This window comes from Dioscorea cayenensis, chromosome 11 (assembly GCF_009730915.1).
Source record: "Dioscorea cayenensis subsp. rotundata cultivar TDr96_F1 chromosome 11, TDr96_F1_v2_PseudoChromosome.rev07_lg8_w22 25.fasta, whole genome shotgun sequence".
Taxonomy (NCBI): domain Eukaryota; kingdom Viridiplantae; phylum Streptophyta; class Magnoliopsida; order Dioscoreales; family Dioscoreaceae; genus Dioscorea; species Dioscorea cayenensis.
Window position 1 is genome coordinate 13,724,954 of NC_052481.1, and position 10,899 is coordinate 13,735,852.

At 29.1% G+C, this 10,899-nt stretch overlaps 1 protein-coding gene and 1 non-coding gene across 2 annotated transcripts; one reads left to right on the forward strand and one right to left on the reverse strand.

Moving 5' to 3' along the window:
• The first annotated feature begins 3,704 nt into the window (after positions 1-3,704).
• TRNAP-UGG lies at positions 3,705-3,776 on the forward strand. The gene has a single exon. It is a non-coding gene; the product is annotated as a tRNA-Pro (tRNA).
• Positions 3,777-5,417: 1,641 nt separating this feature from the next.
• Positions 5,418-6,619, reverse strand: LOC120272301 (vegetative cell wall protein gp1). The gene has a single exon (XM_039279098.1). The coding sequence runs from the start codon at positions 6,266-6,268 to the stop codon at positions 5,735-5,737; it is 534 nt and encodes a 177-aa protein (XP_039135032.1). The 5' UTR covers positions 6,269-6,619; the 3' UTR covers positions 5,418-5,734.
• Between the last annotated feature and the right edge of the window lie 4,280 nt (positions 6,620-10,899).

Genomic DNA, 10,899 nt, shown 5'->3' on the forward strand with positions numbered 1-10,899 from the left:
TTGACCGTCAGTGGTATCTATGCAATGGTTTATGACATTTGTATCTAAGAATATGTTTATGATATCTGAGGAAGAGGTGTGTGTGTGTGTGTGTGTGTGACGGCATGTTCAAGGGACACATTAGATTTGATTTTGGTGTGGGAAAATGACATTATCTTGCATTTTGCATGCAGTATTATGTGAATTGTGATTTTAATTTAATGAGTTTCTCTTCTATTTCTTTGTATTTTACCTTTTTTCTATGGTGCATATTTTTGTTGTATATAATCTAGTGTAATTCTATGTTTCCAAGTTGGGTACTTATTCGGCTTGTAAGCTCATTATATGTTGTTGTTGTTGTTGTTGTTGTTGTTGTTGTTGTTGTTATTGTTTCTTTCTTTTTTTCAGATTACAAGGAATATCTAGGCTTTGGTAGAGTAGAAGATCTCAATTGAAATAGTCGCATCTATATTCATGCATACTTCTTCAGAATGTTGTAGTCTTCGAACTTTTGTTAGCTATATTTGCTTTTAAGAGTGTGTAAAACTCGAGTTTGGGACCTGTTGTATGACTAAAACATGGATCTTGTAGTATTTCTAGTATTTTACCATTAATTATATTATCTGTATAATTATTATAGCTCTGTTGCTTTTATTTGAGGCCTAGCAACTAGGTTTGGGACGTGACAAACTGCCTTCTTCTCAAGAACTCATCGTCATGCTTCATATTCATTATTTTTATTGCTCAAACTTTGATTTTTGGTAGTTTAGGGATAGAGTGGAAAGAGATCCGCTTACTAGAGACCTTGCCAAAGAAGTCCCCTCCCCGGCTTGTGTAGAGCTCTCCTTGAGGAAGAAGCTTCTGGTGCACTTTGAGGAGAGTGATAAGCAACGGTTGTTAGCCATTGGTGGAGCTTATGTCACTAACAGTACAATGCTGGCAAACGTCAAAGGGAAACCCATTAAGGATTTGTCCAAGACTGATGGCTAGATTGTAGCTTTCTTCATTTTTGGTTCATCACCCTTTTAACCCGAATACTACCTAAAATTTTCTTTGAAATTTCTTAATCTGGTTTCTATATTATCTTTTTTTACCAAAATACTTTGGGTACTCTTATAATGAAATGAAATTGATGTATAGTGGTAAAAAAAAATTTAAATTTAAATTCGATGTCTAATATAAAAAATGGATGTAATATGTTGACCCTCGAAGACCCCTCGTGTGCTTTTTGCTAGTTGTGGAACAAGGTTTCTAAATCCCATCTTCTCCACCACACAACTTTTTGGGCAATGGTTGTTAGAGCTTCTTTCAATGGTAATTTCAATTTCAATTAAGTTTAAAATGGAGCTCAAATATGCGATTTTAAATAATTAGTTAACTAAATTGATTGATCCCTCATTAATCCAATTTATAAGATTTTAAAGTGATGTACTATATATTTGTTAGAGCTCATACATAATATTAACCATCCGTTTGGATAACCGAATGGGGAATGAAAACTTTAGGGAGGGGAATGTGAATGAAAACTTTGGGGAGGGGGATGGGAATGAAAACTTTATTTGGTTGAGAGAGTAATTTATTGGGAATGAGAAAAGTAAAAAAAGAAAATAGTGAGTAATTACGTTTGTGCCCTTAATATAAACAAATAATACTAAATAATATAGTGAGTTTTTGTTTAATAATAAATAATTTTTTATTTATAACAATATTTTGTATTATTCATTTTTTTTATAATTAACTAATTAAATTAATCAACTTTTTTAATTATAAAATATTTAATTATGTTTAAATATTTAATTAAATTTCTCACTTTATGATTTAATTATTATAATTAACGGTTAATTAATTAATTTTCTTTAATTATGAATATGTTAAATATCATTTATTAATTATAATATTTAAATTAAATATTTAACTAACATATCTTCATTTAATAATTATTGGAATTAATTATTTTAATTACTAATTAAATTAATATTTTTTAATAAAAATAAATTGGATTAGGGTAAAAGGGAAATTTCTTGTGAAAAAAATGGCCATTACCCCGAAATATTTATTTATTTAATATAGAATTATTATAAATTAATTATTTTAATATTAATATTGTATATATATTGGGAGAGGGTAAAATGGACATTTCACGTCCATTTCCCCCTCTCTCCCCCCATTCCCCCCCAAAATTGGGGGGAATGATATTTTGGGGGGAATGATGACCACCCCGCAATGGGGTGACAACATCACTCTATGGAGGCTAATCATAACATCCAATGCTGACCCAAACATGGGTGTGCATTGAGATTAGTAAGCATCCCCCTCTAAAAGGGGATGCTTACCTCCATCCAAACAGAAGGTGAGTGGAAATGTCTGTAGATAAAAATTCTATGGGTGTCCCTATATTAACCATTGGATTCAAATACCCAATGGTTGCAGATCATTTATTAGTGTGAACAATGTTCATCAATAGTAGTAATCAACAGTGCTATGAACAATATATGCACTGTCCAATCATCATCTCAACAGTAACCATTCAATCAAAGCTATCCAATCTGATTTACAACCTCACCTGCGCAAAATTGTTTTAAAACCAACCAATTCACCCACCCACCATTTTCCACCCAGTACAACCCTCATTACTGTTGTCTACTCTCTTTCTCTTCATCCTTGTCTTTGTCTCTCTTTTATGTTTTCTCTTTTACTTTTCATTCTCTATAAATACTTTGCAAACATCCACAGAGAATATATTATTATGTGTGTGTATATATATATTTCTATGTCGTATTTTTTTGTTGTATTGTCGTAGGTGTAGTGGTCTCAATTGGCATGACATGACCTATTGGCTCATTTTAGGACTAAACACTCCAAATTATCCACTGATTTTTTTTATATAAAAGTAAAATTATTTAATTAAATATTAATTAATTATTTTCTATAAAATATTAACATTAACCAATATTTTATATTATTGTAATAATAAAAATAATTTTAAGTTACTTTATTTTATTAGCATCTGCTCATTTTTTCGTACAAATTATTTATAAAAATCATTTAAACCCAAGATTACTATAAAAAGAATAAAGCATACAAATGATTTTTAAACAAGAATTTATTAGCTTTTTAAAAAATTTAAAACAAAAAAAGGTTTACTTAAGAAAAATTCGGTGAAAAAAATCATACTATGTCATCATGTTAACAAAATACTATATTGTTTTACAAAAAGATCATCAACTTATTTAAGGTAATTTTAAATAAATTTATTAAAAAAACTTTATTTTGACAAACAATTATATCGCCATGCCTACAAAACAATTTAAAATAAGATTACCAATAAAAAACTTTTGTCTTTAAATGAATAAATATGTATTCCATCAACAATCTCATTGAATATTTTAAAATCCAATGATGGAAATCAATAATTTGGTGAGCTATATAGATTGAAAACAACTTTGGTGTAAAAATATTTCTAACAAAGTTCGCATTAAAACCAATCTAATTTTGAATAATATTTTAAACTTTATGAAAATTTACCGGATAACTCAATGCGCAAATGAAACAATGGACGCCACCCCAGTTAGGAGAGAGTCAATTTTGACCATGTCCTAGAAAACAGCATGACTGATTTAAAATTTTCATTTAATTTTAAATAAAATTAATTCATTAGGGAAGAAAATATTAATTCCCATGGAAAAATTATTTAATTAATTAACTTTTCCATTTAAAGGAAAACCGGGCGTTTGGTCTAGTGGTATGATTCTTGCTTTGGGTGCAAGAGGTCGCGAGTTCGATTCTCGCAACGCCCCAATTTTTCATTGGGATGTATATTTTGGAAATTAATATGTTTTACATATAATCAGATCTAATTAACCACATATAATATTGTGCCCAAAGGCCCTAAGCATTTTTATATATACTAAGTTCTACATTGCATTATGAGTTAAATCTTAATAGACTAGAATCAGATAAGTTTTATATTGCATTTTGAGTTAGATTTTAATAGACTGGTATTGTGATTTAAAGTTTGGGTTTACTATACTGAAAGACAGATTTTTTTCCATAAATTGCTTACTAATTTTTTTAATTAAATCATTTTTGTTTATTTAAAAACCCAAAGCTGTTAGTTAAGAGACGGATAAATATACTAATGACTTGCAACTTTTTAAAAATAAAACTTTTTATTATACAATTTTAGAGAATAGAAAAAGTGCTCCTCACATAAAAGATATGAGACATCTTATGATTTACAAATCAAATTTAAGACAACCTAAGATCACTCACTCACAAAAAAAGACATGGTGGGAATGGGGTTATGATTAGTTCCCTTGATTTTAAATTTCCAAACTCCCAAATACTTATCCCATTTTTTTTAAAAAAAAATATTAAAATAAAAAATATTCAATGAATCAGGACATAGCAGTCCCAACAACAAGCGGTTGCTTAAGCATTAATAAGAGGAGATAATAAAATTTGAGGGGCTTTACTGCCAAAGCTATGCCCAGCAAGTGGCCTTTATTAATTTGGTCCCATTTTGATCAGGTTATAGACTGGATCCTCTCCTAAAATGTCTTTTTTTAAGCTATCATTTATGCTATTTATTATACCTAATAAATTTTTTAACCAAATAACAATAATTATTATTATGACCATGAGCTAGCCCATATTATAATTTATTTTTTGGATCATTTGTGAAAGTTTTGCATAAAAATATCTCTTATTCTCCTTTACCTAATAGAGTTTATTTTTAAGAGATCAATCAAGTTAAGATAACTGATGCACCTCCATACTTATCTATCCTTTACTTTGTCACTTATCAATTTTATAAACAAAAAATAATAAAAAACTAAACAATAATTATCATTTAAATATTTTTAACAAAATAAAAAAAATGTGAAAAACTCCTTTAAATTTTGTAGAATAAAATACAATTACACCCTAGCCAAAAATATCAAATATTATGCCCCTTGACCCAAAGTAATGTTATTTGGATCCATAAATTTATGTGAAATATATTTTTAAAAATCTATTGTTTGTTGATTGATTATAATCATCTTTTATAGATATGGTTTAAAACTTTGACTTTTGTCACAAAAAGAAGAAAAAAATCCCAAAAATTACCCACCTCCAAAATAAAAATGTGGATAGTGATTTTTATTTATTAAATATAAGATCAAAAAAACAAATATTAAAAAAAATACTTTTTTTATAAATTATAGTATCAAAACATAAATCCAAAAAATGCGTGGCCACTCATTAAAAAAAAAAAGTATATTTGAAATATATTCCTTCAATCCAACCTATCCAAAAATATATATATAAATAAATAAACATCTATAAAATAATGAGAAAAATGCATCACCACATAAAAAGAGCAACAACATATGAAAAGAAACTAAAACCATTACATATAAATATTTCTTAAAAAATTTAATTAAATGCGGAAATTATTAAAAAACTCCAACCATTTTATAAATAACATAACATATAATTTTTTCCCAGAAAATTAGACAATATAAAGACACAGCCACCAGCCATTAACTATCTCTCACCTTAACAGAAAAAAAAAAATTAAAAGGTGAGAAAATATTAAAAAAAAAATTTAAAAAACAACAACAACAACAACAGAGAAAAAACAACTGTTGCCGTTTCAGATGCACCTGCGGAACAACTGTACAAGTGTAACAAACAAATACTTCTCAAACACCTGTTCGTTTCTTTCACGTCTTAAATAGTGACGCAGAAACAACTTATCCACACACACACACTAGAGGCGAAGAAGGCGGCGGAGATCATCTGAGGCGGTGGCGCCATCATCGGCGCCGGCGCCGGCACCGACAACGATGGCTTCAGCGACGCAGGAGGCGACCGGCTGTGCCGGCACCGCCTTTGGCTTCGTGATCGAGAACCTCGGAAGAGGCAGGCTACTGGGAGGAGGCGAGACGGAGTAGAGCGATCCATCAAAGACGGCAGCGCTGCCATCGCCCTCAGCCTTCTCGATCGGCTTCTGCGGCGCGGGTTCTCGCTTCCACCGATCGTCTCTCTTCGCCGCCGGTCTCGGCTTCTTCTGGTGCTGCTGAGGTGCTTCCCGGGGCTTGATCGGGATCCCGATGGCCGGTTCGGGGGTGGGGAGAGGGAGAAGAGGATGAGAAGAAGAAGGGAAAGAAGAAGGTAGAGATGAGTGATTCGGAGGAGGAGGAGGAGGGCGAGATCCAAACAAACCTTGATGGCTTGAAGATGAAGCTCCAAACGATCTGGAAACGATCCCTCGATTGATTTGAGGGTTTCTCTTCGGATCCATCCCGATCCCTTGAGAAAAAAAAAACTAGGGATTTTGGGATTTGGGGTTTCCTTCACGATCGATTTAGGGATTGAAAACTCCGATCTGAGATGAAGATTGAAAGAGAAAGAGGTAAAAAAAAAAAAAGGAAAAAATTGGGGAAAAAAAGGAAAAATTACAACATTTTGGGAGTTGGGTCCAAGAGAGGAGTACTAGGATGGGATCTTATAGACAAGGAGTGGCCATTTGGAGCGGTTTGAACCGTTGGATTTGGCGATCATTGTTTTTAAAGAGATCATCTAAGCCGTTGAATTTGGCACGCCGAAATGCGACACGTGGAAAGCTTGTATTGGCTTTTTGGGTTTTACTGCGAATCTGGTAGGTGGGCCCGATGATCGGACGGTTGTGATTAAGTGTTGATGTTTGATCAATGGTTGCTAAAAAAAAATTAAAAGAAAAATAAATTTTTATAGTCATTCTTCAACTTTCACATGATAGGCGTGCTTCTGATGAAAATTTTATTATAATTCATATTATGTTATTTTTTTTATTATTTACAGAATTTTTTTTTTTTGGGTAAAAGACTTTATATAGTCTTGTACTATCACGTACTATCCAAAATTTCTGTTTTGTTATCAAAGAAATCAATTTAATAAAGGACATCGTAATGATGCTCACTATACAGTCGCCGACTGTACATATATAGTCGGTGGAATTGAAAAGCAAAAGAAATTTAAAATAATTTTTAGATTATAAAAAAAAATGTAAATATATATATTTAATTAAGATCCCTAAGTCACTTTTAAGTGGTATAGAATAAAAGTTGAAGGCGGCCATAAAGTTTTAGTGATTTTCATTTTAGTTTCTATAATTAAAAGAATTTTTATTTTAATCATAAAATATATCATTATTTTCATAAAATGACCGATAAACTTATATGATCTATACCAATAAACATAAATCTATATTTATTGTAAAAAAATAATAATAAAAAGTAGGATTTTAAAATATCTTTACTTTCGCTTTATAGTTATGTTTTTCATGCAAGTGAGGCACAAGTGTTTGTTGAGTTTTGCTTCACGTATGTGCACATCTCTGACTTTTCTTACATTATGGGTACTTGTCATTGATTTATCAAAGAAAGTTTTTATATATAAATATTAAATTCAATTTGCAGTGCCTCATATACTATTGCCAAGAAACACTAAGGTCTTCGATTTTAAAATCTTATAAGATTTTGTAAATATTAGAATTCATACTATTAGCCGCTAGTTAAAACTCAATATCACATTGTTAAGCTATCCTTCTTGTTACAAATTAAGTTTTATATATATATATATGAATTTTCTTTTTTGACCTTTTAGGTATGTAACCATAATTTTAATAAATTTCTTTGCAATCTTTGAGCAATCAACTTAAGATTTAGAGTAAATATATCTGTAATTTAAGTTGGTAGTATACACTTCTAAACCGATAAAATTGACCTATTTTTCGTAACTTCTACAAAAATAATGTATGATATTCAAAGCAAGTGGGCATATAATATAAACAGTTAGTGGACACCTCTAAGCAGATAATCACTTATACTTATATTTTGATACCATAAACTGATACCTTAGCTATCGTACTATTCTAGACTTCTATTTTCTGTCATCTTTTTTTCCCAATTTCCTAACTATACTAAAATTTTGAAAAGATCTCGTCAATTTACATATGCAAAGAAGTTTTAGGCCTATTTTATAATAATAATAATAATAATAATAATAACTAAAACTTTAGCATGAAGTGATTTTTATCCCAAGATAAACTTCATTTTTTAATATTTCTAATATTTTTAATAATGATAAACCTATAGTTTTTGTTTTAATTAAGTGAATAAATAATAAATTCACTTATATATCTTTATGTTTCACAACATGCAAACAAGTACTTCATTTTAATGTTATATATTTTTATAAATGTGAGAGGAAAAATGTTGGGAACTGAACTGGGGCTGTCTGTATATCAAAGACTAAAGACGTATAAGAAAAAGGAAACTGAGGTGATAGAATAGAAGAGAACCTCACTGGAATGACTTTGTATTTGAGTTTCTTTTTTTATTGGACATTGTAGATAAGGTTATGTCTTTTTCTAGGGTCTATCCTTTTCTTTGTCCAGGTTTAGTATCTCTTACTTATACCCTTCTTAGATTTTTATTTTTTTTTTTTTAATAAAAATTTGAAACTTATCCCTGACCAAACAACTTGGTGCAAGGATTATTTTTGAAATTTTATTTTTTTAAATATATTTAATAATTAATTTAAAAAGATTCTTTTAACATCACAATTTTAATATGATATAAGATAATAATAATAGTTTTTATTTTTATTATTATTATTATGTGACAAGCGTCATGCAAATCAAGAGGTACACATCCATAATAAGAGACCGTTAACACTATTGATGTTTAGTGATATTTGAACTCATGACTTGAACATTTTACACACCACCACTAGCTTTTAAAAGGATTTGAATTTCGAATTTGAAATTCTCACACTTTTGCTTTATGCAATGGGATTAGTGTTACTATTCTCTAAATTTTTTTTTTGGGATAATTTTAAACTTAATAACTAGTTAATAAATTGTTTAATATATATTTTTCTCAATTGTTTTTATTACAATGACCATTGAGTGTTATTGATAAGACACTGTCTTGTGACACATGAAGCCTTATAAATCAAATTCAAAACTACTTAAAATTTTGAAATTTACTAGTAAATTTTGAATAACATGATAGAAGGACATCTAAGTCCATTTTCTAGTTGTAAAGTTTTGTGTGTCATACGACTCATACAAAACAATGTAGGTGTAAATTTTTAATATCTGGACAAGTATTAAATGCTATACAATTGTTGACTTGACTTGGATTTGTTTATATGAAAGTGTTTTCACAAATAAATGAAATAATACCGGTTTGAAAACTATAAAATTACATTTGATATAAAGAAAAATTGAATTTTTTTTAGGGTGTACTTGTAATTTAATGTTTTAAAAAATACATAACTTATATTTAATTCTGAATTTTATTAATTAAGCCAAATCAACTCAAATAAAAGTTTTTTTAAACAAAAGTGACATGCGCTATATACATCAACGACATATGGACAATCAAAAATTAATTATTTAGTCTATATGCTCTCATTTTATGACAAGGGAGTTAGAAATCAAATTCTCACTCATAACTGAAGATTTTTTTTTTTTAAAGAGATTCGAACTTGAGACTTTTTAAATATCTGACGCTAGCTTTTCATAATAGAGTCAGTACTGATGAGTTATGAACTCTTTTGTACAAAGGTTCTTTCTCTAAACCAATTTTTTTAACAAAAAAAACTAAATAGAGCACCTAACATAATATTGCGGTTTAACAAGGGTTTATGTGAAAAAAAAAAACAAAGAAAGGTAAGAATTTTATAACATAAAAGAAAGCATTATTAAAATAAAAAAAATAGTTAATAAAACTAAAAGCACATGGAATGGTTGGCGTGGGAGCACCGACCATCTGAAATCCCGGCCCACGTTTGCATCTTTTTACTCAACTTGTGCTTTGATTAAAGCGCACGTCCATATCACATGGAAAGCTAAAGCATCTAACTAATAATCCCCTTATTATTTACTTATCATATCTTTCATATTTTTTTTTTTTTTGTTTTTGTTTTTAATTATATGTAGCTTACTTGTTGAAAATTTTATTAAATATAAGCCACTCGTAGCCGGTGACAATGTTCAGAGCCCAATATCAAATTCCTGCACTAAAGTACTGTAATAATACTATTTATCAAAATAATACTCCCTCCATTTTTTTTACTTGTCACATTTACCTAATTCATACCGATTAAAAAAAATTAGTTAAAATTAGTTGGTTACTTATATTTTATAAAAAAATTTATTACTTTCCAAAACTAACTCTATTTAAAACTCCACTAAGTGGAGTATATGATTGAATACTTAGTTGACTATGATTTATTAAAAATTGTACAAGTACATTAAATTAAAAGATAAATTTGGAAAAAAAAATATTTAATGTTGCACAAAATTTTTAATATGACAAGTAAAAATGAACAAAAAAGAGCTTCAAAATATGACAAGTAAAAATGAATGGAGAGAGTATTGTTTAAATGAGTTAGGTGAGTCCTCTTGTAGGAGATGTTTTATCCCTCCAATGGTAGGGGAATTTATTATTTCAATTTGAATTTTGAAAGCCTTTTAGACGTGGATGTGATTGAATTTTCATGGTCACATGTAATGTCTACTTCGGTTTATAAATTGTTAGGTGATTGATAAGTCACTATAAATACATGTCTATCTTTTGACAATCTCTTAATAAAGTATCATTTGTTGGTGTACCACTATACATGTCTATTTTTTGACAATTCCTTTTTCACCTTTATAAAAAATTATTAAATTTAAATAATATAAAATATAGGGATAATTAAAATTTTCTGTTCTCAAGATAATTAAAATTGGTTTTTAAAATACATTGAAAGAAAACAAGTATAACTACAATTACTTAAAACACTGACAAAATTCTCCTAAATAACTGGTAAAGAGGATTATTGGTCTGTAACCACTCCGTCAAGAGTCTCGAGAGTCTTTAATTAGGTCCATTATTTGTT

Excerpts from the sequence above, each read along its gene's own strand:
- LOC120272301 (XM_039279098.1), bottom strand. The coding sequence starts at position 6,268 with ATGGATCCGAAGAGAAACCCTCAAATCAATCGAGGGATCGTTTCCAGA.